Source organism: Kogia breviceps, chromosome 6 (assembly GCF_026419965.1).
Source record: "Kogia breviceps isolate mKogBre1 chromosome 6, mKogBre1 haplotype 1, whole genome shotgun sequence".
Taxonomy (NCBI): domain Eukaryota; kingdom Metazoa; phylum Chordata; class Mammalia; order Artiodactyla; family Physeteridae; genus Kogia; species Kogia breviceps.
This window is the reverse complement of record NC_081315.1, coordinates 99,043,269-99,070,502: the sequence shown is the minus strand read 5'-3', so window position 1 is coordinate 99,070,502 and position 27,234 is coordinate 99,043,269. Positions and strand designations below refer to the sequence as shown.

General features: G+C 40.5%; 1 protein-coding gene across 1 annotated transcript in view; it reads left to right on the top strand.

The window, feature by feature from the left end:
• The first annotated feature begins 5,100 nt into the window (after positions 1-5,100).
• Positions 5,101-27,234, top strand: part of LOC131758188 (cytosolic beta-glucosidase-like) — a 561,551-nt gene continuing 539,417 nt past the window's right edge. The window contains 2 exon segments of the mRNA XM_067036251.1: positions 5,101-5,168; positions 5,334-5,446. Of these exon segments, the coding sequence (XP_066892352.1) occupies positions 5,101-5,168; positions 5,334-5,446 (181 nt within the window).

The following is a 27,234-nucleotide window of genomic DNA, read 5'->3' as shown; positions in this document are numbered from 1 at the left end:
CTTCATGTTTTGACAGATTCTATCTGCTAAGAAACTAGAGCATTGTTATAACTAACTCATTTTTGCATTTTCACGCATGAGAAGCTGGTATTACCACAATGAGTTTACATAATTCAGCCTAAAGCAATAAAATGGATGTTTTAGATAGCCTGGGAGACCTGATAGGAAGTAAATATACAATTGCAATTAGAAATACTGAAATATTAAAAATAGTTTGATGAGTCTCAGGAGTCCAGGGCCCTGTTTGGGGTCACTTTTGTAAAATATACATCCTTAGGTCAGGATTTGAGCAGATCTTTCTTGGCAAAGGCCGAAAATCAAGATGAATAATTCACTGCACACACAACTGAGGGTAGAATTGCCCTTTGGTGTGCCTCACCCCACCTGGCCCTCCTTCACTTCCTGTTTCACTTCCTTTTTCCTCTAGTGATAGGATATCGCCAAGAGGCTCCCCTGCTGGAAAAGAGTATTTTGAAGCCACCAAACTTTTTCCTCTGGCTTTTTTGGTTTAAAACATAGTCATTATTCCGTATTCAGAGAGTGTATTTATCAGCCAGTCCCCGATCTCAGTGGTTTAGCAACGTAAACATTTATTTCTCATTCACACCACAGTGCAAAGTGGGCTGCTTGTTGGGTAGGTACTGGGGTCTGCTCTATGCGGTGTTATAGGCAACCAGGCCTCTTCTATCTAAGGAGTTCCTAGGACCTCGGAGTTCTCCAGTGGCACCTTTAAATCCGATCTGTGAATGAAGGGCAATGATGACATATGAACAAAACACGGATGATTGTGTGGGCAGATTTCAGTGATCTAGCTTGGAAACGGTGCATATTCTTTCTGCCTGCTTTCCACTAACTGCAAGGGAGGTGACACATGTGGTCTAATTGTGTGCCCAGATGAAAAAAGAACCAGGATTTGGCTAACCCATAGCAATCTTTGCTGCAGATAGAAAAATGCTTATTTAGAACCTTACTTTTCTCCTGATACAGGTACACAGGAACATTGTTAATGCCAGGATTTTTGAATCTTGGCATTTCAAATTGGGAGAGTCAAAGTCTTGACTGATGGAGCTGAATCCCTATTGAGTAACAGCTTGTATTGCAGTTAACAAAGAGTTTCTGCGAAATATATTTTTACCCCAGAGGGCACTGCATTTATAGTCTCTGAGCACTCCAGGACTTCTAGAGAGAGCACACCAGTAGCCAAACCCATAATGCAAGTAACATATTCATTTCCCTCCAGCTTGGAATGTGGACAGAGTTTGGTGGCTGTCTTGAATAGCAGGATTTGGTGTGCTGTTCTGAGGCAGTACCCTGGGAAGATGGCAGGATCTCAAAGGGATTACTGTGTGGTTTTGAAAGGAAGTTGAACCTAAGGGCTCAGATTTGTACCCTTAAAGTACTCCCATGCCTCAAAAGCAGAGAGTCAGTGGACTGGAAGGGACAATGGCAGGCGTGGAGACTGGATAGTGGACATGTTGGCATTAACCAGTAGGGACCAAAATTGGGAGGTGAGAGAATGGGGCCACTAGGCATTAAAAAAAATTTGCTCTTCACAAGACCTTAATTATCTTGTATGGCCCTAAAATGAAGTGGAGGGGACTCAATGACAAATTAAATTACCAGCCAGTTTTGCTAGATGAGGCCATGAAATCAGACTTCTTTTTGTATAAAGAAAACAAAGAAATAAAAAATTTTTTTTTCTTACTCAAGATGGGGGCTGCGAATTCATAGGTCTTACAATCAGAAGGGCTTTAATGCAGGAGTGTTAGTGGAATGAGCTCTCTGTAAGGTGAGAATACAGAGAGATTGTGGGCAGCAATGGAAGCTACTAGAGAGAGTGTTGGGAGAGCTAAGGTTCTCTTGGGCCCCTCAAGATCCTTTTGGGGGCCCACACTTATACTAAGACAAGATTTGCCTTTTTCACTCTCATCTTTCTTTCCTCTATGAGTGTACAGTAGAGTTCTCCAGAGGCAACGAATCGAATGAGAAGCAGATATAAACATCCAGCTGTCTTCTCTTAAGCCAGGCATAAAAGAGATTTGCAAAAATGCAAAACACTCTTCTCACTAAATACTCTTTGTTTATGATTATATGATTACTTTTCATAAAATATTTATGCTCACATGCTTTTTATTGCTGTTTTAAATGAAGTCGTAAGTAAATATTCTTAAAATTTCAGTTTTAACTTCAAATAGAGTAAATATTGATAAATACAACCTACTTTTAAAAAAGCTCTTTAGGGGTTGCAATCTTTTTTAAGAATGTAAAGAGGTCCTGACACCAAAATGCTTGAGAATGCTAGACTGGAGAATTCCATCAGAGCTGAGAAAAATTAAATTCCGCCATTTGTGGTCTAATAATTTCAGAGAATGTGGAGCACTGAGAAAGTAGAGTTTTTCTTTCTAGAGAAAAATCATTAGAAGAGCAGTCACAATTAGCTAGGGGTTGTGGTGTAGATGGCCATTGGTGGGATAACTAAATTTTAATAACACTTCATCCAGCAATTTGTAAACCTAAAAAATTACAATACTGCCATCTAGTGTTCCATAATGAAAATATTTTAATATTTATTTATTTTTCATTCAACTTATGATTGCTTCAGAACTGAAAGACTATAAGGACTTTAATTTAATAGCATGCCCTGTATTTTTTTTAAACATCTTTATTGGAGTATAATTGCTTTACAATGGTGTGTTAGTTTCTGCTTTACAACAAAGTGAATCAGTTATACATATACATATGTCCCCATATCTCTTCCCTCTTGCGTCTCCCTCCCTCCCACCCTCCCTAAACCCACCCCGCTAGGTGGTCACAGAGCACCAAGCTGATCTCCCTGTGTTATGTGGCTGCTTCCCACTAGCTATCTATTTTATGCTTGGTAGTGTATATATGTCCATGCCACTCTCTCACTTTGTCCCAGCTTACCCTTCCCCCTCAGTATGTCCTCTAGTCCATTCTGTAGTAGGTCTGCCAATCTGTGTCTTTTGGTTAGAGCATTTAATCCATTTACATTTAAGGTAATTATTGATATGTATGTTCCTCTTACTGTTTTCTTAATTGTTTTGGGTTTGTTATTGTAGGTCTTTTCCTTCTCTTGTGTTTCCTGCCTAGAGAAGTTCCTGTAGCATTTGTTGTAAAGCTGTTTTGGTGGTGCTGAATTCTGTTAGCTTTTGCTTGTCTGTAAAGGTTTTAATCTCTCTGTCAAATCCTTGAGAATTGAGATCCTTGCTGCATAGAGTAATCTGAGATCCTTGCTGGGTAATCTTGGTTGTAGCTCTTTCTCCTTCATAACTTTAAATATGTCCTGCCACACCCTTCTGGCTTGCAGAGTTTCTGCTGAAAGATCAGCTGTTAACCTTATGGGGATTCCCTTGTGTGTTATTTGTTGTTTTTCCCTTGATGCTTTTAATATTTGTTCTTTGTATTTAATTTTTGACAGTTTGATTAATATGTGTCTTGGCATGTTTCTCCTTGGATTTATCCTGTAAGGGACTCTCTGTGCTTACTCGACTTGATTAACTATTTCCTTTCCCATATTGGGGAAATTTTCAACTATAATCTCTTCAAATATTTTCTCAGTCCCTTTCTCTTTCTCTTCTTCTTCTGGGACCCCCTATAATTCGAATGTTGGTGTGTTTAATGTTGTCCCAGAGGTCTCTGAGACTGTCCTCAATTCTTTTCATTCTGTTTTCTTTATTCTGCTCTGCAGTAGTTATTTCCACTATTTTATCTTCCAGGTCACTTATCCATTCTTTTGCCTCAGTTATTCTGCTATTGATCCCTTCTAGAGAATTTTTAATTTCATTTATTGCATTGTTCATCACTGTTTATTTGCTCTTTAGTTCTTCTAGCTCCTTAAACGTTTCTTGTATTTTCTCCATTCTTTTTCCAAGATTTTGGATCATCTTTACTATCACTATTCTGAATTCTTTTTCAGGTAGACTGCCTATTTCCTCTTCATTTGTTAGTTCTGGTGGGTATTTGCCCTGCTCCTTCATCTGCTGTGTTTTTCTGTCTTCTCATTTTGCTTAACTTACTGTGTTTGGGTTCTCCTTTTTGCAGGCCGCAGGTTTGTAGTTCCCATTGTTTTTGGTGTGTGTCACCAGTGGCTAAGGTTGGTTTAGTGGCTTGTGTAGGCTTCCTGGTCAGGGGACTAGTGCCTGTGTTCTGGTGCATGAGGCTGGATCTTGTCTTTCTGGTGGGCAGGTCCATGTCTGGTGGTGTGTTTGGGGTGTCTGTGACCTTAATATGATTTTAAGCAGCCTCTGTGCTAATGGATGGGGTTGTGTTCCTGTCTTGCTAGATGTTTGGCATGGGTTGTCCAGCACTGTAACTTGCTGGTCATTGAGTGGAGCTGGGTCTTGGCGTTGAGATGGAGATCTCTGGGAGATTTTTGCCATTCGATATGTACGTGGAGCTGGCAGGTCTCTTGCAGACCACTGTCCTGAACTTGGCTCTCCCACCTCAGTGGCACAGCCCTGATGCCTGGCTGGAGCACCAAGAACCTGTCCTCCACACAGCTAAGAATAAAAGGGAGGAAAAAAAGATAGAAGAAGATAAAATAAAATAAAGTAAAATAAACTAAAGTTTTTAAAATAAAAAATAATTATTAAGAAAAAAATTTTTTTAAGTTATAAAAAAACAAACAAAAACGGACAGACAGAACCTTAGGAAAATGGTAAAAGCAAAGGTATACAGACAAAATCACACAGAGAAACATACAAATAGACACTCACAAAAAGCGAAAAAGGGAAAAAAAAAATATCGTTGCTCCCAAAGTCCATCTCCTCAATTTGGGATGATTTGTTGTCTATTCAGGGATTCCAGAGATGCAGGGTACATCAAGTTGATTGTGGAGATTTAATCCGCGGCTCCTGAGGCTGCTGGGAGAAATTTCCCTCTCTCTTCTTTGTTCACACAGCTCCTGGGGTTCAGCTTTGGATTTGGCCCCACCTCTGCGTGTAGGTCGCCTGAGGGCACTGCTCTTCGCTCAGACAGTACGGGGTTAAAGGAGCAGCTAATTCGGGGGCTCTGGCTCACTCAGGCCGCGGGGAGGGAGGGGCACGGAGGCGGGGCGAGCCTGTGGCGGCAGAGGCCGGCATGACGTTGCACCAGCCTGAGGCGTGCCGTGCGTTCTCCCGGGGAAGTTGTACTTGGATCACGGGAAGGTGTGGAAAGTGGGCTGTGCTCACACAGAGGCTTCTTGGTGGCGGCAGCAGCAGCTTTAGCGTCTCATGCCCGTCTCTGGGGTCTGCGCTGATAGCCGCGGCTCGCGCCTGTCTCTGGAGCTCCTTTAAGCGGCGCGCCTAAACCCCTCTCCTCGAGCACCAGGAAACAAAGAGGCAAGAAAAAGTCTCTTGTCTCTTCGGCAGCTCTGCGCCCTTCTCTGCAGCTCCTTTATGCGGCGCGCTTAAACCCCTCTCCTCGCGCACCAGGAAACAAAGAGGTAAGAAAAAGTCTCTTGCCTCTTCGGCAGCTCCAGACTTTTTCCAGGACTCCCTCCCGGCTAGCCTTGGCACCCTAGCCCCCTTCAGGCTGTGTTCACGCCGCCAACCCCAGTCCTCTCCCTGCGGTCCAACCGAAGCCCGAGCCTCAGCTCCCAGCCCCCGCCCTTCCCGGCGGGTGAGCAGACAAGCCTCTCGGGCTGGTGAGTGCTGGTCGGCACCGGTCCTCCGTGCGGCAATCTCTCCGCTTTGCCCTCCGCACTCCTGTTGCTGCGCTCTTCTCCGCGGCTCCAAAGCTTCCCCCTCTACCACCCGCAGTCTCCGCCCGTGAAGGGGCTTCTAGTGTGTGGAAACCTTTCCTCCTTCACAGCTCTCTCCCCCTGGTGCAGGTCCCGTTCCCATTCTTTTGTCTCTGTTTTTACTTTTGCCCTACCCAGGTACGTGGGGAGTTTCTTGTCTTTTGGGAGGTCTGAGGTCTTCTGCCAGTGTTCAGTAGGTGTTCTGTAGGAGTTGTTTCACATGTAGATGTATTTCTGATGTATTATTTGTGGGGAGGAAGGTGATTTCCGTGCCTTACTCTTCCGCCATCTTGAAGCTCCTCCGCCCTGTATTTTTAATGTTTATTTCACCAAACACATACCCTTTAAATATCTTCCCTCATTTCCTTTGATAGGTAACCTCTTCTTTCTTGTTAGGATTAGGATAACTGGAGAGGGTAGGATTTCAACCTAGTTATACCTCATTCCAGTCTTGTGTTCCTGTCATTACACAGTGTAGGATGAATTACTGCTGTTTTAGGGGAACTGAATTAGTAACTCTCCTCACTTTGATTTTTCCTAACTCCTCTTTTCACAGACATTAAAAAAAAACAACTTAATTTTGGATCAATTTTAGATGTACAGAAACGTTGCAAAGATAGTACAGAGTATTCCCGTGTATCCCTCTCCCAGCTTCCTCTATTGTCAACATCCTGCATGACTACGGTCCACAGGCTGAGTGTCTGGCACAGTGGATGAGAAATTCCACATCAAGCATGTGACTGTGAAATTTCAGAAACAGAAGCTTGGGGAGCAGGGAGGGTGGACTGGGGCACAAAACAGGTGACATATGAAAGGCTAGGACTTGGATTGTCATCAGACTTCTCAGTCGCCACACTGGAAGCTAGAATACCGTAAATCGATGCTTTCAGAATTCTGAATGAAAATTATTTCTACCATAAAATCCCATAGTAGCCAAACTACATATCAAGTGTGACATTAGAATAAAGATAATTGCAGAACTACAGGGTTTCAAAAAACGTGCCTCCCATGCCCATTTAATCAGAAAGTTATTCAAGGATTTGTTTCTCTAAAAAGGGAAACGGAAAAAAAAGGGAGAAAGCCCAGGAGGTTGGTGAGGGAAGTTAAAGACTACATAGCTCTGTGGCTGCCTAAGAAACAAACAGTGCAGAGTGAAGCAAACAAACAGAGGTGTTTAAACATAGATTCATAGTCCTGTCAGACTGTTTGGGGATAAATTAGTGATAAGAATAGAGGAATTTAAATATAAAATCCAGACAGTTGACGAACCCTGGAGAAAATGAAAAGTTGCCTGTAAGCATGGTATACTACACAGCTCAACTTTGAGCCATAGCAGTCAAATTCATGTAAATATCGAGTATTTATTTAAACAGAAGAGGTAATCTAACTACATTGGGTGGATGGAGGAAGGGGAGAGAGAGAGAGCACACATGCTAGGATCTTCCACCCTTATATCCAGAAGTCAATAGTTACTATCTAAAATTGAAAAACAAATTAAGAGGCACCAATCTCAGCCTATTATTTGACAACGTGGGAATAAATATCAGAAGAAACAGTTGAAAATGGTGGCCTCTAGGGAGTGGGGATAAGGAATTGGGAGGAATTGGCCAAGGGAAAGTTCTAGTAGGATTATGTGACTTTTAAAAACAATGTCCATGTGTTTCATTAAAAGGGAAAAGATTAGATGAATGGGTGCCCTGCCAAAGCAGGGACCTGGTCTGTCCCCAGGCCGGCCCAACTCTGTTAAAAATCGGGGAGTATCTGGAGAAGAACAGTATAAATGGTCCCCCTGAACCAAGTGTCTTGGCTTCAAATCAAGGCTGTGGCCAGTCAAGTGGGATGCTTTTATCAGGTTCCCTTCTTGTTTGCATACTCGTTTGCATTCTGAGACTTCGGTCAGGGTGAGAGTTCACTTACTGTGTGCACAGTTGCTGGACTCCCCTGCCTGAAGGGTGCAGCTCAGTTGCCTGAGCGTTCTGGTCGGCTGTCTTCTGAAAGCATGGATTTTCCTGCAGGATTTGGACGGGGGGCAGTCACCTCAGCTTATCAAGTGGAAGGTAGGAGAAGCTTCTTCCCCTTCTCCAGAGCTGGGATGGCTTACTTCTCATGGATTCTGTATATCTGGGGAAGAAGGTCGGGTGAGGAGGCAAAAAGAAGAGAAGGAAAAGGACTGAAGAGCCCATAACTGCATAAATGAAACTATCCCTTTTCACATAGAAGAGACTTGCTTCCCATGTCCCCTTCCTTAGGCACAAGGGTGGTGGTGACGAGGGGCTGAAGACCCCTCTGCGGCTGTAATTTTGGTCCGTTCCAGCTTATCTGAGACATCAGGGTACAGTGGACCAGCTGCTTTCATCACTGGTTTCTTGAACACATTTCCCATAACCCCCTAAAAATGATAACAATTTCTCCTATTGGTTAGAAAAATATTGACTAAATACCTTCAAGGAGTCCAAGAGACATCACTGAAGGATGTTCTTCAGTTGGGAGAGGTTCCCTGTTCTATTTCAAGGCACCCCCATTTCCTGAGTGGCTGAGAATTTACTGTGAGATGGCAAAGAACACCCAGAATGGAGTTGGAGGTCTGAGTTCTGGTCTCCATCCTGCCAGGCATGAGCTTGTGAATCTGGTCTCCTCCTCGAATCTCAGTTTCTTCCTATGTAAAATAGGAAGATTAGATTAGCTTTTTCTTATATATATTTTCCACCTAAGGAATTAGGGATTGTTAATAGCTATCATGGGAAAATATTTATTTGGTCAAATAAATGTGGAAACGCAGGGATAAATAAAGCTAAGAGAATTTCTGGCAGCATTTTCCTAGAACTGCTGTAGCAAATGACCATAAACTGGGAGGCTTAAACACAGAAATGTTTTCTCTCACACTTCGGGGGGCCAGAACTTGCCATCTGAAGATGTCATTAGCTAAGTTAAGGTAAGCTCATACTGGAGTAGAGTGGGGCTTTAATCCAATATGACTGGTGTCCATATAAGAAGAGGGAAATTTGGACACAGAAGCACATGTGGAGAATGTCATGTGACAATAGAGGCAGAGACTCAAGTGATGCAGCTGTAAACTAGAGAACACCAAGGGCCGATGGCCACTCCCGCAAGCTAGAAGAGGCAAGGAAGGGTTCTAGCAAGAGTCTCAGAGGGAATATGACCCTGCTGAAACCTTGATTTTGGACTTCTAGGCTCTAGAAATGAGAGAGAATAAGTTTCTGTTGTTTAGGCCACCCCTTTTGTGGTACTTTATTATGGCAGCCCTAGAAAACAAATACATCAACAAAAACAAGTAAATTAATAAAAGATATAATTACTGCTTATGGTAAGTGCTAGGGTGATAACAGGTTTTGATTTAGGAGCATTTCTGTGAATTACTGTCATTTAAAACTTTAAGGACGAGAAGGAGGGAGCCATTTGAAGATGGTGAAGATTTTTCTAGACAGAGTGCAGGTTGATCCTGGCATAATCCATGCTGTTTATGATGCTTATGTTTCCCAGCTTCAGTTGCCATTTCCCAGACCTCCAGAAATGAGAATGAGGAATCTCTGCTATGATAATTGCAACAACTGCCATGTAGAAGACATCTTCCATGGGGACTATGTATGTTATGACACATATATGCTCTGTGATACAAAGCACTTTCGAAAGAATGTCTGGGAATGTACAGGTTAATAGGGATTCCACGTCACTTTTTTTCTCTCTCTATGGTATCTTCTACATTTGTTCCCAGATAATTTTCACTTGGTCAGGGTGGGTGACTTGATGAAGCTGGCCTTCTAGTAGTGAAAACAAGAGACAGGGCATTGGCTAGTTTCCTTCTCAGAAGAGAGGTCAGACAGAACTGAGAGGGGGTTGCAGTGCACAGAATCAGGTTCTAGAAGGTGTACAGCATGGAAACTAGGAGATTGGGTTCTGGAGCCAGACTCACTAGACTGGGGGTCCACCTCTACCTTTTTCTAACTCTGTATGACTTTGAGCAATTTACTCAACTTCTCTGTGCCTCCTTGTCGGTAAGATGAGGGTGATTATGGTATCTACTTTTGTGTCTGTGTGTGTGTGTGTGTGTGTGGTACGCGGGCCTCTCACTGTTGTGGCCTCTCCCGTTGCGGAGCACAGGCTCCGGACGCGCAGGCTCAGCGGCCATGGCTCACGGGCCCAGCCGCTCCGCGGCATGTGAGATCTTCCTGGACCAGGGCACGAACCCATGTCCCCTGCATCGGCAGGCGGACTCCCAACCACTGCGCCACCAGGGAAGCCCTATGGTATCTACTTTATAGTGATGCTGTGAGGTTTAAATACGATGATGTGTGTTAAATTGCTTGATGCTCAGTAAGTGCTGAATGCATCGTATTTATATTTAGGCAAGGGAGGGTCACAAACAGGCTACTGAGAATGAATCACTTTAGAAGTCCACAGTGAACTTGGCTGAAGCACACAGTCAGTTATACAAGACAAAACGGTGGGTTTCAGTTCCCAGCTCCCAGATCCTGTTCACTCAGCCCCGGGGATAAGATTACTGGTCCTTTCTCAGCTCCTCTCTTCACAGGGTCTCCGCATTGCTATACCTCTTCTGTCTGCACTGGGCTTGCTGCTGCCTTATTGTAAGGTCTTTATTTGTTGTCCCTAACCTGCTATTGTGCTGTTAACTCTCTAACAACAGCTTTCAGAAGGGAAATTGATCTTCCCTTCTCTTTTTGTCAATACACAGATGCCTTTTAAATGTTTGCTTGGTTTTCTTACCTATCCTTTTGTGCGGGGTTTGAATCCTAGCTCAACCACTTACTAGCTGAGTGACTTTGGGCAAATAACTTATTTAAGTCTCGGGTTCCTTATTTGTAAAACTAGGAAAACAGTCCTGCCCACTCTGTAGGTTTGTTCTGGAGATTAAAGAGGTCAGCATATATAACTGGAGCACAAGAGTGCCTGGGTCATACTATCCACGAAATAACAACAACAACAACACTACCGCTACTACTACTAGTAATAATAATAATGATGATGATGTTATTCTTTCTCCTGGCTGGATTCTCTCCCACTCTGTACTGATAGGAGAGCTACATCATCTGCTGCATTTACTGGGAATGGTCTTTTCTTCTTTGGACCACAAGTAAGAATATACTCCCTTCTTGCTCATTCTTGTCCTGATCTTCCAGCAGCGGCTGGGAGAGTTACTGTTTAGCTACCCCTTCCACCGCTGCGAGGATCACATATGCAGGACGTCAACATGTGGCTTTGTCAAATCAATGCGGCCCGGAATTTAAAAGCTGAAGTCACCTTGTCGCTTTTTGATTTTGAGAATCTTTGCACTTTTGAGCTTCCCTGGCCTTTGAATGTCTACAGAGCTTTTGGAAGTCATGGACACTCAGCAGAACTGAGGATGAGCATGAATTGTATTTATACAGAAAAAAATCTCTCTCGGTGATTTGTTATAAAACATCACTGTGTATCTTTTTCCAGAGATTTTCAAAACACACTGTCTGTGTAGGTATCTTTGTTTTCAGACATCCTCTCTGGAGCCCGGAGATATAGCTATAATACTCCACCCCCTCCCCACTCCCCTACAGACCCACGCCCACTCCCACACAGAAGTAGAGATATTTGGGCTCTATCACTTTTAATCAAAGGCACTCTCAGGGTCTTTGCAGGTAGAGTGACCAGAAAGTGCAGGACAGGCCTTCTGGTCACAGGACCTCCTAATATACTGACTACTTGCTTGCATATTTCACCAGACCCATGGCTCTTCATTCTTCCTGTCCATGTCTCTTGGGCCTTCATGCTGGCCACTTCCCAGGCTCTGGTTTTTAAGAAGAGTTTAACGTAATGTTTATTATATCAGAGTTGGCTGTGTAGTGCCTTTTGGAGGAAAGCGCCATATAAATCTAATAAATAAATAATAAACAAGTGATATAAGCAGGAGGAAAATTATGTGTTTTACGTGAGCTGTAAAGAATATTGTAAAACCTATAAAAATGTATTTGTTAGATGAAGAGGCAGGGAAGAAAATGCAGATGGTCATCATTTGTGCAGAAGTGAGTTTCATGCAGTATTTTAAAGTACAGAAAAATTCCCATGAGTTTTAACCCTTTGTGAAACTGACTCTGCCTATGCTTTTGGCTGCAGGGAATGTGAGGCCCAAAATAACAGGTAGCTCAGTGGCATTTTGTTTACTTCCTCAGTAGGCCACGGAGGGGCTATGAAAATAATATTTAGGACCTGATTCTACAGCTCTTATGAGCTCGTACCTCCCAGTGATTTCACGGAGGATCTCTTAAGGGGTGAATGTGCTCTGCAAAATCCTGTGAATCATAAGCAAAGTCGAAACTACTCCGTTAAGGCCTCCTGGTGTGATCTGAGTTTGTGGGTTTCTTTTTTTTTTTTTTTTGCGGTACGCGGGCCTCTCACTGTCTCGGCCTCTCCCGCCTCGGAGCACAGGCTCCGACGCGCAGGCTCAGCGGCCATGGCCCACGGGCCCAGCCTCTCCGCGGCATGCGGGATCCTCCCAGACCGGGGCACGAACCTGCGCCCCCTGCATCGGCAGGCGGACCCCCAACCACTGCGCCACCAGGGAAGCCCTCTCTTTTATTTTTTTAAAATTAAATTTATTTATTTTTTATACAGCAGGTTCTTATTAGTTATCTATTTTATACATATTAGTGTATATATGTCAATCCGAATCTCCCAATTCATTCCCCACCCCCCTTCCCCGCTTGGTGTCCATACCTTTGTTCTCTACATCTGTGTCTCTATTCCTGCCTTGCAAACTGGTTCATCTGTACCATTTTTCTAGATTCCACATATATGTGATAATATATGTTATTTGTTTTTCTCTTTTTGACTTACTTCATTCTGTATGACAGTCTCTAGGTCCATCCACATCTCTAAAAATTACCCAATTTCGTTCCTTTTTATGGCTGAGTAATACTCCATTGTATTTGTGTACCACATCTTCTTTATCCGTTCGTCTGTTGGTGGACACTTAGGTTGCTTCCATGACCTGGCAATTGTAAATAGAGCTGCAGTGAACATTGGGATGTATGTGCCTTTTTGAATTATGGTTTGCTCAGGGTATATGCCCAGTAGTGAGATTGCTGGGTCATATGGTAATTCTATTTTTAGTTTTTTAAGGAACCTCCATAGTGTTCTCCATAGTGGCTGTATCAATTTACATTCCCACCAGCAGTGCAAGAGGGTTCCCTTTGCTCCACACCCTCTCAGCACTTATTGTTTGTAGATTTTCTGATGATGCCCATTCTAACCTGTGTGAGGTGATACCTCATTGTAGTTTTGATTTGTGTTTCTCTAATAAGTAGTGATGTTGAGCAGCTTTTCATGTGCCCCTTGGCCATCTGTATGTCTTCTTTGGAGAAATGTCTATTTAGGTCTTCTGACCATTTTTGGATTGGGTTGTTTGTTTTTTTTAATATTGAGCTACATGAACCGTTTATATATTTTGGAGAGTAATCTTTTGTCCGTTGATTCATTTGCATTTCTCCCATTCTGGGGGTTGTCTTTTCATCTTGGTTATAGTTCCCTTTGCTGTGCAAAAGCTTTTAAGTTTCATTAGGTCCCATCTGTTTATTTTTGTTTATATTTCCATTACTCTAGGAGGTGGGTCAAAAAAGATCTTGCTGTGATTTATGTCAAAGAGTGTGCTTCCTATGTTTTCCTCTAAGAGTTTTATAGTGTCTGGTCTTACATTTAGGCCTTTAATCCATTTTGAGTTTATTTTTGTGTATGGTGTTAGGGAGTGTTCTAATTTCATTCTTTTACAAGTGGCTATCCAGTTTTCCCAGCACCACTTATTGAAGAAACTGTCTTTTCTCCATTGTATATCCTTGCCTCCTTTGTCATAGATTAGTTGACCATAGGTGCGTGAGTTTATCTCTGGACTTTCTAACCTGTTCCATTGATCAGTATGTTTGTTTTTGTGCCAATACCATATTGTCTTAATTACTGTACCTTTGTAGTATATTCTGAAGTCAGGGAGTGAGTCTGAATCCTCCACCTCCATTTTTTTCCATCAAGGTTGCTTTGGCTATTTGGGGTCTTTTGTGTCTCCATACATATTTAAAAATTATTTGTTCTAGTTCTATAAAAAATGCCATTAGTAGTTCGATAGAGATTGCATTGAATCTGTAGATTGCTTTGGGTAGTATAGTCATTTTCACAATGTTGAGTCTTCCAATGCAAGAACATAGTATATCTCTCCATCTGTTTGTGTCATCTTTAATTTCTTTCATCAGTGTCTTATAGGTTTCTGCATACAGGTCTTTTGTCTCCATAGGTAGGTTTATTCCTAGGTATTTTATTCTTTTTGTTGCAATGGTGAATAGGATTGTTTCCTTAATTTCTCTTTCTGATCTTTCATTGTTAGTGTATAGGAATGCAAGAGATTTGGGGACATTAATTTTGTATCCTGTAACTTTACCAAATTCATTGATTAGATCTAGTAGTTTTCTGGTGGCTTCTTTAGGATTCTCTATGTATAGTATCATGTCATCTGCAAACAGTGACAGTTTTACTTCTTCTTTTCCAATTTGGCTTCCTTTTTATTTCTTTTATTCTCTGATTGCCATGACTAGGACTTCCAAAACTAGGTTGAATAATAGTGGTGAGAGTGGACACCCTTGTCATGTTCCTGATCTTAGAGGAAATGATTTCAGTTTTTCACCATTGAGAATGATGTTTGCTGTGGGTTTGTGATATATGGCCTTTATTATGTTGAGGTAGGTTCCCTCTATGCCCACTTTCTGGAGAGTTTTTATCATAAATGGGTGTTGAATTTTGTCAAAAGTTTTTCTGCATCTATTGAGATGATCATGTGGTTTTTATTCTTCAATTTGTTAATATGGTGTATCACATTGATTGATCTGCAGATATTGAAAATTCTTGCATCCCTGGGATAAATTCAACTTGATCATGGTTTATGATCCTTTTAATGTGTTGTTGGATTCTGTTTGCTAGAATTCTGTTGAGGATTTTTTCATCTGTATTCATCAATGACATTGATTGGTAATTTTCTTTATTTGTAGTATCTCTGTCTGATTTTGGTATCAGGGTGATGGTGGCTTCATAGAATGAATTTGGGAGTGTTCCTCACTCTGCAATTTTTTGGAGGAGTTTGAGAAGGATGAGTGTTAGCTCTTCTCTAAATGTTTGATAGAATTCCCCTGTGAAGCCATCCGGTCCTGGACTTTTGTTTGTTGGAAGATTTTTTTTTTTGTGGTACGCGGGCCTCTCACTGTTGTGGCCTCTCCCGCTGCGGAGCACAGGCTCCGGACGCACAGGCTCAGCGGCCATGGCTCACGGGCCTAGCCGCTCCGTGGCATTTGGGATCTTCCCAGACCAGGGCATGAACCCATGTCCCCTGCATCGGCAGGCGGATTCTCAACCACTGCACCACCAGCAAAGCCCTGTTGGAAGATTTTTTTTTTTTTTTTTTTTTGCGTTACGCGGGCTTCTCACTGTTGTGGCCTCTCCCGTTGCGGAGCACAGGCTCCGGACGTGCAGGCCCAGCGGCCATGGCTCACGGGCCCAGCCGCTCTGCAGCATGTGGGATCCTCTGGGACCGGGGCACAAACCCGTGTCCCCTGCATCGGCAGGCGGACTCTCAACCACTGCACCACCAGGGAAGCCCCTGTTGGAAGATTTTTAATCACAGTTTCAATTTCGTTACTTGTAATTTGTCTGTTCATATTTTTTGTTTCTTCCTGGTTCAGTCTTGGAAGCTTATACCTTTCTAAAAATTTGTCCATTTCTTCCAGGTTGTCCATTTTATTGGCATAGAGTTGCTTGTAGTAGTCTCTTAGGATGCTTTTTGTTTCTGCAGTGTCCATTGTAACTTCTCCTTTTTCATTTCTAATTTTATTGATTTGAGTCCTCTCCCTCTTTTTCTTGATGAGTCTGGCTAAAGGTTTATCAATTTTGTTTATCTTCTCAAAGAACCAGCTTTTAGTTTTATTGATCTTTGCTACTGTTTTCTTTCTATTTCATTTATTTTTGTTCTGATCTCTATGATTTCTTTCCTTCTACTAACTTTGGACTTTGTATGTTCTTCTTTCTCTAGTTCCTTTAGGTGTAAGGTTGGATAGTTTTTTAAAAAATATCTTTATAGGAGTATAATTGCTTTACATTGTTGTGTTAGTTTCTGCTGTATAGCAAAATGAATCAGCTATATATATACATATATCTGCATATCCCCTCCCTTTTGCATCTCCCTCCCATCCTCCCTATCCCACCTTTCTAGGTGGTCACAAAGCACTGAGCTGATCTCCCTGTGCTATACAGCTGCTTCCCACTAGTTATCTGTTTTATATTTGGTAGTGTATATATGTCCATGCCAGTCTCTCACTTCATCCCAGCTTACCCTGCCCCCTCCCCGTGTCCTCAAATGCATTCTCTACATCTGCGTCTTTATTCCTGTCCTGCCCCTAGGTTCATAAGAACCTTCTTTTTTTTTTTTTTTTAAGATTCCATATATATGTCTTAGCATATTGTATTTGTTTTTCTCTTTCTGACTTATTTCACTCTGTGTGACAGACTCTAGGTCCATCCACCTCACTACAAACAACTCAAATTTGTTTCTTTTTATGGCTAAGTAGTATTGCATTGTATATATGGGCCACATCTTCTTTATCCATTCATCTGTCAATGGACACTTAGGTTGCTTCCATGTCCTGGCTATCGTAAATAGAGCTGCAATGAACATTTTGGTACATGACTCTTTTTGAATTATGGTTTTCTCAGGGTATATGCCCAGTAGTGGGATTGCTGGGTCATATGTTAGTCTATTTTTAGTTTTTTAAGGAACCTCCATAGTGTTCTACATAGTGACTGTATCAATTTACATTCCCACCAACAGTGCAAGAGGGTTCCCTTTTCTCCACACTCTCTCCAGCATTTATTGTTTGTAGATTTTTTGATGATGGCCATTCTGACTGGTGTGAGGTGTTACCTCATTGTAGTTTTGATTTGCGTTTTTCTAATGATTAGTGATGTTGAGCATCTTTGTTGGCAATCTGTATATGTGCTTTGGAGAAATGTCTATTTAGGTCTTCTGCCCATTTTTGGATTGGGTTGTTTGATTTTTTGCTATTGAGCTGCACGAGCTGCTTGTATATTTTGGAGATAAATCCTTTGTCAGTTGCTTCGTTTGCAAATATTTTCTCCCATTCTGAAGGTTGTCTTTTTGGCTTGTTTATGGTTTCCTTTGCTGTGCAAAAGCTTTTAAGTTTCATTAGGTCCCATTTGTTTATTTTTGTTTTTATTTCCATTTCTCTAGGAGCTGGGTCAAAAAGGATTTTGCTGTGATTCATGTCATGGAGTGTTCTGCCTATGTTTTCCTCTAACAGTTTTATAGCGTCTGCCTTACATTTAGGTCTTTAATCCATTTGGAGTTTATTTTTGTGTATGGTGTTAGGGAGTGTTCTAATTTCATTCTTTACATGTAGCTGACCAGTATTCCCAGCACTACTTATTTAGAAACTGTCTTTTCTCCATTGTATATTCTTGCCTCCTTTATCAAAGATATGGAACCATATGTGTTTTTCTCTGGGCTTTCTATCCTGTTCCACTGATCTATATTTCTGTTTTTGTGCCAGTACCATTACTGTAGCTCTGTAGTGTAATCGAAATCATGATCCTGTTTCCTCCCACTTCGTTTTTCTTTCTCAATATTGCTTTGGCTATTTGGGGTCTTTTGTGTTTCTATATAAATTGTAAAATTTTTTGTTCTATTTCTGTGAAAAAATGCCATTGTTAGTTTGATAGGGATTGCATTGAATGTGTAGATTGCTTTGGATAGTATAGTCATTTTCACAATGTTGGTTCTTCCAATCCAAGAACATGGTATATTTCTCCATATGTTTGTTTCATCTTTAATTTCTTTCATCAGTGTTTTATAGTTTCTGCATACAGGTCTTTTGTCTCCTTAGGTAGGTTTATTCCTAGGTATTTTTGGAATGGTAAATGGAGTATTTCTTTAGTTTCTGTTTCAGATTTTTCATCATTAGTGTATAGAAATGCAAGAGATTTCTGTGCCTTAACTTTATATCTTGCTACTTTACCACATTCATTGATTAGCTCTAGTAGTTTTCTGCTAGCATCTTTAGGATTCTCTATGTAGTGTATCATGTCATCTGCAAACAGTCACAGTTTTACTTCTTCTTTTCTGAATTGGTGATTCCTTTTATTTCTTTTTCTTCTCTTGTTTCTGTGGCCCAAACTTCCAAAACTATGTTGAATAATACTGGTGAGAGTGGGAAACCCTGTGTTGTTCCTGATCTTAGTGGAAATGGTTTCAGTTTTTCACCTTTGAGAACGGTGTTGGCTGTGGGTTTGTCATATATGGCCTTTTTATGTTGAGGTAAATTCCCTCTATGCCCACTTTCTGGAGAGTTTTTATCATAAATGGGTGCTGAATTTTGTCAAAAGCTTTTTCTGCGTGTATTGAGATTATCATATGGTTTTTATCCTTGAATTTGTTAATATGGTGTATCACATTGATTGATTTGTGGATATTGAAGAATCCTTACATTCCTGGGATAAACCCCACTTGATCATGGTGTATGATCCTTTTTATGTACTGCTGGATTCTGTTTGCTAGTATTTTGTTGAGGATTTTTGCACCTATGTTCATCAGTGATATTGGCCTTTAGTTTTCCTTTTTTGTGACACCTTTGTCTAGTTTTGGCATCAGGGTGATGGTGGCCTCGTATAATGAGTTTGGGAGTGTTTCTCCCTCTGCTGTATTTTGGAAGAGTTTGAGAAAGATAGGTGTAAGCTCTTTGCTAAATGTTTGATAGATTTGGCTGGGGAATCCATTTGGCCCAGGGCTTTTATTTGTTGGAAGATTTTTAATCACGGTTTCAATTTCAATGCTTGTGACTGGTCTGTTTATATTTTCTATTTCTTCCTGGTTCAGTCTTGAAAGGCTGTGCTTTTCTAAGAATTTGTCCATTTCTTCCATTTTTTCCATTTTATTGGCATATAGTTGCTTGTAGTAGTCTCTCATGATCCTTTGTGGTTCTGAATTGTCAGTTTTTACTTCTCCTTTTTCATTTCTATATCTGTTGATTTAAGTCTTCTCCCTCTTTTTCTTGAGGAGTCTGGCTAATGGTTTATCAATTTTCTTTATCTTCTAAAGAACCAGCTTTGAGTTTTATTGATCTTTGTTCTTGTTCCTTCATTTCTTTTTCATTTATTTCTGATCTGATCTTTATGATTTCTTTCCTTCTGCTAACTTTGGGGTTTTCTTGTTCTTCTTTCTCTAATTGGTTTAGGTGTAAGGTTAGGTTGTTTCTTTGAGATTTTTCTTGTATCTTGAGGTAGGATTGTATTGCTATATATTTCCCTCTTAGAACTGGCTTTGTGGCATCCCATAGTTTTTGGGTCATCATGTTTTCATTGTCAATTGTTTATAGGTATTTTTAAATTTCCTCTTTGATTTCTTCAGTGATCTCTTGATTATTTAATAAGGTATTGTTTAGCCTCCATGTATTTGTGTTTTTTACGTTTTTTCCCCTGTAATTGGTTTCTAATCTCATAGCCTTGTGGTTGGAAAAGATGCTTGATATGATTTCAATTTTCTTAAATTTACCATGGTTTGATTTTTGACCCAAGATGTGATCTGTCTTGGAGAATGTTCCATGTGCACTTGAGACGAAAGTGTAATCTGCTGTTTTTGGATGGAATGTCCTATAAATATCAATTAAATCTATCTGATCTCCTGTGTTATTTAAAGCTTGTGTTTCCTTATTAATTTTCTGTCTGGATGATCTGTCCATTGGTGTAAGTGAGGTGTTAAAGTTCCCACTATTATTGTGTTACTGGAGATTTCCTGTTTTATAGCTGTTAGCATTTGCCCTATGTATTGAGATGCTCCTATTTTGGGTGTATATATATTTATAATTGTTATATCTTTTTCTTAGATTGATCCCTTTATCATTATGTAGTGTTCTTCCTTGTGTCTTGTAACATTCTTTATTTTAAAGTCTATTTTATCCGATATGAGTATTGCTACTCCAGCTTTCTTTTGATTTCCATTTGGATGGAATATATTTTTCCATCGTGTCACTATCAGTCTGTATGTGTCCCTAGATCTGAAGTGGGTGTCTTGTAGACAGCATATATATATATATATATATATGGGTCTTGTTTTTGTATCCATTCAGCAAGCTTGTGTCTTTTGGTTGGAGCATTTAATTCATTCACATTTAAGATAATTATTGATATGTATGTTCCTGTTACCATTTTCTTAATTGTTTTGGGTTTGTTTTTGTAGTTCCTTTTCTTCTCTTGTGTTTCCCACTTAGAGAAGTTCCTTTAGCATTTGTTGTAGAGCTGGTTTGGTGGTGCTGAATTCTTTTAGCTTTTGCTTGTCTGTAAAACTTTTTATTTCTCTGTCAAATCTGAATGAGATTCTTGCAGGGTAGATTAATCTTGGTTGTAGGTTTTTCCCTTTCATCACTTTAAATATGTCCTGGCACTCCATTCTGGCTTCTATAGTTTCTGCTGAGAAATCAGCTGTTAACCTTATGGGAGTTCCCTTGCGTGTTATTTGTTGTTTTTCCCCTGTTGCCTTTAATAATTTTTCTTTGTCTTTAATTTTTGTCAATATGATTACTATTTGTCTTGGTGTGTTTCTCCTTGAGTTTATCCTGCCTGGGACTCTGTGCTTCCTGGACTTGGCTGGCTATTTCCTTTCCCATGTGAGGGAAGTTTTTGACCATATTCTCTTCAAATATTTTCTTGTGTCCTCTCTCTCTCTCTTCTACTTCTTTGACCCCCCCCAATAATGCAAATGTTGGTGCATTTAATGTTGTCCCAGAGGTCTCTTAGGCAGTTTTCATTTCCTTTCCTTCTTTTTTCTTTATTCTGCTCCATGGCTGTGAATTCCACCATTGTGTCTTCCAGGTCACTTATCTGTTCTTTTGCCTCAGTAATTCTGCTATTGATTCCTTCAAGGGTATTTTTCATTTCAGTCATTGTATTGTTCATCTCTGTTTGTTTGTTCTTTAATTCTTGTAGGTCTTTGTTAAACATTTCTTGCATCTTCTCAATCTTTGCCTCGATTCTTTTTCCGAGGTCCTGGATCATCTTCACTATCATTATTCTGAATTCTTTTTCTCAAAGGTTGCCTATCTCCAGTTCATTTAGTTGTTTTTGTGGGGTTTTATCTTGTTCCTGCATGTGGTACATAGTCCTCTGCCTTTTCATTTTGTCTGTCTTTCTGTGAATGTGGTTTTTGTTCCACAGGCTGCAGGAATGTAGTTCTTCTTGCTTCTGCTGTCTGTGCTCTGGTGGATGAGGCTATCTTAGGGGCTTGTGCAAGCTTCCTGATGGGAGGGAATTGTGGTGGGCAGAACTGGGTGGTACTGTCATGGGCAGAACTCAGTAAAACTTTAATCTGCTTGTCTGCTGATGGGTGTGGCTGGGTTCCCTTCCTGTTGGTTGCTTGGCCTGAGGCAACCCAGCACTGGCGCCTACCCAGCTCTTTGGTGGGGCTAATGGCAGACTCTGGGAGGGCTCACACCAAGGAGTACTTCCCAGAACTTCTGCTGCCAGTGTCCTTGTCCCCACCATGAACCACAGCTGCCCCCCGCCTCTGCAGGAGACCCTTCAACACTAGCAGGTAGGTCTGGTTCAGTCTCCCTTGGGGTCACCGCTCCCTCCCTGTGTCCTGATGTGCACACTACTTTGTGTGTGCTCTCCAAGAGTGGAGTATCTGCTTCCCCTGTCCTGTCGAAGTCCTGCAATCAAATCCCACTGGCCTTCAAAGTCTGATTCTCTGGGAATTCCTCCTCACTTTGCCGGACCCCCAGGTTGGGAACCTGACATGGGGCTCAGAACTTTCACTCCAGTGGGTGGACCTCTGTGGTATAATTGTTCTGCAGTTTGTGAGTCACACATCCAGTGGCCATGGGATTTGATTTTATTGTGATTATGCCCCTCCTACTGTCTCATTGCAGCTTCTCCCCTGTCACTGGATGTGGGGCATCTTTTTTGGTGAGTTCCAGTGTCCTCCTATCGATGATTGTTCAGCAGTTAGTTGTAATTCCAGTGCTCTCACAAGAGGGAGTGAACGCATGTCCTTCTACTCTGCCATCTTGAACCCTGAGTTTGTGGTTTTTAAGGAGGCAAAGGCCTCAGTTTTATGAATGCTATTATCACCACTGCATGCTGAACTGGATATCAATGTAATGTTGGGACTTTGATTTAACTTGGACTTTGACTTTATGTTGGCAGATATTGAGGCTGGCCTCAAACTTTAGCCATTTGTTTGTCCTGGTGTGTCAAGATGGAATGCTATAGTTGAGAAGCTTGGGGTTATTTTTGCACTTACAAAAGTGGGAGAATAAACAAAGCAGCTGAATTCCTTGGTTTTAGGTACAGTTTGTAGTGATTCTATCCAGGCTGTTTCTTCTCTGTACCTTTTAAAAACTGAACTGGTCCATTCAAACCTGAGCTAGAGACACGTTTTATCTACCTGCTATAAATGTCAGCACAAGCCCCATATTTCTTTAGATCTCTTCCTGTTTGCTTTCTCTCCTCAACCAATTTTGGCGGTGTGTCTTGGTTCCTAGTTACTACTAAATTCTTTGGAGGAAACATTCTAGTCTGGGACTTAATCTCTTGGCTTCTCTTGGTAGTTTTCTAGAACAGAGCTCACCAGATTGATCTGCCCTTTGTGTGGATCACCTAAGAAAGGAGTGGGAACAGGCTTAAAAGCATGGTCATTTATTTCTTGATATATAAGGAAAAAGGAAGAAGAGAGATGAGACTTTATTCATGAAATTTCTCACAGATTAAAGTTGAGATGACAGAAAGAACCCTTATTTCTTTTCCCCAGTTTCAAATTTGAGATTCACAAAAACTCAAAGTTGCCCCTTTTTTTGAATGTACCATGAAATTATGTAGTCATCATTGAACGAGTGTGGGCTTTGGCAGGGATGATATTCATATATTCATCAGCTGATACACTGGCCAATCCAATGTTAACTGTAAACAATAGATGTAGACTGGACTGGCACCTGCCTTAACTGAGAGTAGATGCCAGCCTTAAACAACTGGTATGGAACAGACCAACCTCAGCATCTTCATTGATGATTAAGAGTAGTGGCCAGCTGTCAACAACTGATTTGACTAGCTTGGCACCCACGTTAACTAATCAGAGTGGGTGCCAGCTGTAATCAACCATTGGGGACACACTTCCATGAACTGACTGAATTTTAGCTTTAGGCTGATGAGTAGGACACAGCTGGAGTATATCAGACTCTATTTGTGAACTACTAGAGAGTCAAATCACTTAATTTCTCCTAGCCTCAGATTTCTCACCCACAAAATTCCTAATGTTCACCTCTTTTTTTGAAATTTCATTGGATAAGTGTTGGAGAGCTTTTTCTTATGTTTTGTACTTCTTTGGATCTGAGGTGATTTCCTCAACATTTTCTTCCAGATTATTAATTTGGATGTTAGCTTTGTTCATTCTATTTTTCAGTTCCTCTATGGAATATTTAATTATGGTGATCATATTTTTAAGTTTTAGGAACACATTCTTATTCTTTGATTGCCTAATTTTCAGGAAGTCAATATGTTTTTTCGGATGTAGTCACCCTCGAATCTTTTTAAGAATGCTAGTTAAAAAAATTAAGTCTTTTTTTCTTTTTCTTTCTTTTTACATCACTTTGATAGCAGTAACTATCAACATATTCTTTCATTCAAAAACATAAACGGGTATTCAAGAATCACCAGCCATTTGACAAAAACAAATATCATAAAAGATATGGACCCAAATAAACAAATAATCCAAACATTTCAAAGTGATGTAAAAAGAAAGAAAAAGAAAAAAAAGACTTAACTTCCTTTGAAGTTAAGTAACTCTGTTGAACTGAAACTGTGCTGACCCTATAAGAAGCAGGGTTCTGTGTAAGGGGGTGGGGCCTGTTGACAGTCAGTCTTCTCATAATGGACTATGTGTATGAAGGAAGGGAGTCAATTTTCAGTCAGTTCATGGAAGTGTGTCCCCAGTGGTTGATTACAGCTGGCACCCACTCTGATTAGTTAACGTGGGTGCCAGGCTAGTCAAATCAGTTGTTGACAGCTGGCCACTACTCTTAATCGTCAATGAAGATGCTGATGCTGGTCTGTTCCATACCAGTTGTTTAAGGCTGGCATCTACTCTCAGTTAAGGCAGGTGCCAGTCCAGTCTACACCTATTGTTTACAGTTAACATTGGATTGGCCAGTGTATCAGCTGATGAATATCTGAATATCATCCCTGCCAAAGCCCATACTCATTCAGTGATGACTACAAAGGCTTCCTTTGAAGTTAAGTAACTCTGTTGAACTGAAACAGTGCTGACCCTATAAGAAGCAAGGTTCTGCGTAAGGGGGTGGGGCCTGTTGACAGTCAGGCTTCTCATAATGGACTATGTGTATGAAGGAAGGGAGCCAAGATTTAGATCTCAATAATTGCCAGATAAGGGGTCTTTAAGAAAGAATGTTTTGTTTGCTTTTTATTTATTATTTCTTTTAACAACCTTTGAGAGACTACCACTTGTGTAGTTTTTTTAAAAATTATTTATTTATTTATACTTATTTTTGTCCAACATTTAACTTAGCATTTCTTTCTTTCTTATTTTTTAAAATTTTTATTGGAGTTTAGTTGCTTTACAATATTGTGTTAGTTTCTACTGCACAGTAAAGTGAATCAGCAATATGTATATACATATCCCCTCTTTTTTGGATTTCCTTCCCATTTAGGTCATCACAGAGCACTGAGTAGAGTTCCCTGTGCTGTACAGTAGGTTCTCATTAGTTATTTATTCTATACCTAGTATCAATAGTGAGTGTATATATGTTAATCCCAATCTCCCAATTCATGCCTGGTCTTAGTTGTGGCACGAGGGATCTTAGTTGTGGCATGTGGACTCTTAGTTGCAGGATGTGGGCTTCTCAGTTGTGGCATGCGGACTCTTTAGTTGGGGCATGTGAACTCTTAGTTGTGGCATGCATGTGGGATCTAGTTCCCTGACCAGGGATCGAACTCAGGCCCCCTGCATTGGGAACATGGAGTCTTATCCACTGGACCACCAGGGAAGTCCCTTGCTTTTTAAAAGTGTTTATTAAGTCTATTTCTTTTTCTTCAGTTTAATTGAGATATAATTGACATATAGCACCTTATAAGTTTACAGTGTACAGCATAATGACTTGACATATATATTGTCAGTTGATTACCACAATAAGCTTAGTTAACATCCATTATCTCCTTTAGATACAAAAAGAAAAAAAGAAAACAGATTTTTACTTTTGATGCAAGTTGTTAGGATCTACTCTCTCAGCGACTTTCAAATATAGCATGCAACAGCTTTCACTGTAGTCATCATATTGTATATTATATCCTCAGTACTTATTTATCTTATAAACTAAAAGTTTAAACCTTCTGACCACCTTCATTCAATTCCCCCTCCCCCCACCTCCCATCTCTGGGAGGCACAAATCTGATGTCTTTTTCTATGAATTTGGTTTTTCTGTTTTCTTAGATTCCATATCTAAGTGAGATCATACAGTATTTGTCTTTCTCTGTTTGCTTTTGACCTTTGTTTCCCATCTACCCTACCCTTCAAGTTCACATTTAGTTCTAGAGTTTATTCTACTTTTCTTTACTGTCTCAGTGCCGTTGATAGCAAGGGCTATCTTGTCCCGTCACATCTCTCACTTTTATTAAACATTTCTTGGAACTTCTACCTGGGGTGAAGGCAGCACTAACTGCTCTGTTTATGGGGGAGAGGAACCAGTCAGGCCAATAGTACATTAGATAATCCTTTAATTAATTACTGTGATGACTGCTCTGAGCCTGCTGTGCTCTCTGCAGTGGCTGACCTGCAGATTTTCTAGGGCAACCCCTCTGAATCCTTACCAGTCATCTTCAGTGTGTGAGTGTATGCTGCAATCCTTTGCTTTAGTTTCTCAGGCAATTTAGTCCTAGTTTCTTTCCATTTGCCAGAAATACTTTAGTCAATGTGATATTCTTTGGGGGCTTTTTTGTTTTCAGCTCTGTTGTGGAACTTTAAAAAAAAATTTTTTTTACTGTCATTTCAATGGAGTTGTGAGAGGGAGAGGAATTAAGTATGTCCACTGCACTCCCCATCTTGAACTGGAAGTGCTTATTAATATGTGTTTATAAGTGCCTTATAAGCCATGCAGTTTTATTCAAAGTTAACAAGTGAATTTCCCTGTCTTCTTCTTACCCTTATCCTCCTCTATCACTAACACATCCAACCTCTGGAAATTTTCTAGTCCAATGCTTTTTAGAAAGAGGATGAGGTAACATGGAATTGATGGCATTTTAGACAATGTAACAAAAGAAAGTGAAATATTGAGACAGGGTGAGGAAAGCCATAGCGGAGGAGGGGTACTATGACCAAGAAAGGTCATATGTCTAGGTGCCTGCCTCTGGGGTCAGCTGCTTTAAGCCATTTGCACTTTTCATCATTTCTTACCTCCCTTTATCCTGTACACACAGATTCTCCATGTACCAAGTTTCTGGGTACCTCCACTGGCTTCATGGGCAGTGCTGAAATGTGTCTGCTGCCATTACTGTTGGTACATGTGGGTTATTTATTGTTAACAGTCTGCCTGCTTGTGTATTCTTTTCTATAGGCAAAGTTCTACGTACAGAATGGATGCTTATCACATATGTTTAGGAAAAACATTTTTATTTGTACTATGAATGTATTAAAAATAATTGTAGAATATTTAAAATATACAAACAAGCAAAAAAAGAAAAAGCAAAATAAAAAATCAGTCAGAGAGGTATTTTCAGATTTTGAGTACGTACGTTTTCTATACATTCACAGACTTTCATGCACTTCTGTTTACCCTAATAGGTACGTTCTGTAAATGGTTTTGGTTTCTGTAAGACCCTTACAAATATCCTGATAGGCTATAACACATCTGCCTCTTTTCTCCTCTTCTGGTGCCCTTTTTTCCTTCTCTATCTTTCTATACACGTGGATGTTACATAGAAAGCTAAATGTGAGTAAATATATGTATCTTTGAAAAATAAGAGATAATTTTCTGCATTTCAAACATTTGTTTGGAGTAGGGTTCTATATATTGTCCTACAAATCTGTACATAAATTATTTTATCACCACTAAATTCATCAGTTAGGATGGAACATTTGTTTATTTGGATGAATGTGTGCCAACATTGTACTGAAAAAAAGGCATTATTTATGCTGTTCCTTCCTGGACCTGCCCATCTGGTAGGGGTTGCTTTCCAGGTAAGTTCACTGGTGCAAAGCTTAAGCGATTCTTCAGAAATTATTAGTTCATCACAGAGTGTCCCAGACAGTATGGGACTTAATGCTAGACCCTTCTTTTTAATCTCTCCTTTATTAAATCAATTATTTTTTGTTCTATCTCCTCTAAACCTCTTGATTACACCCCTCTTCCCCATTACTGCTTCCTTTTTTTTAGTTCCAGAAC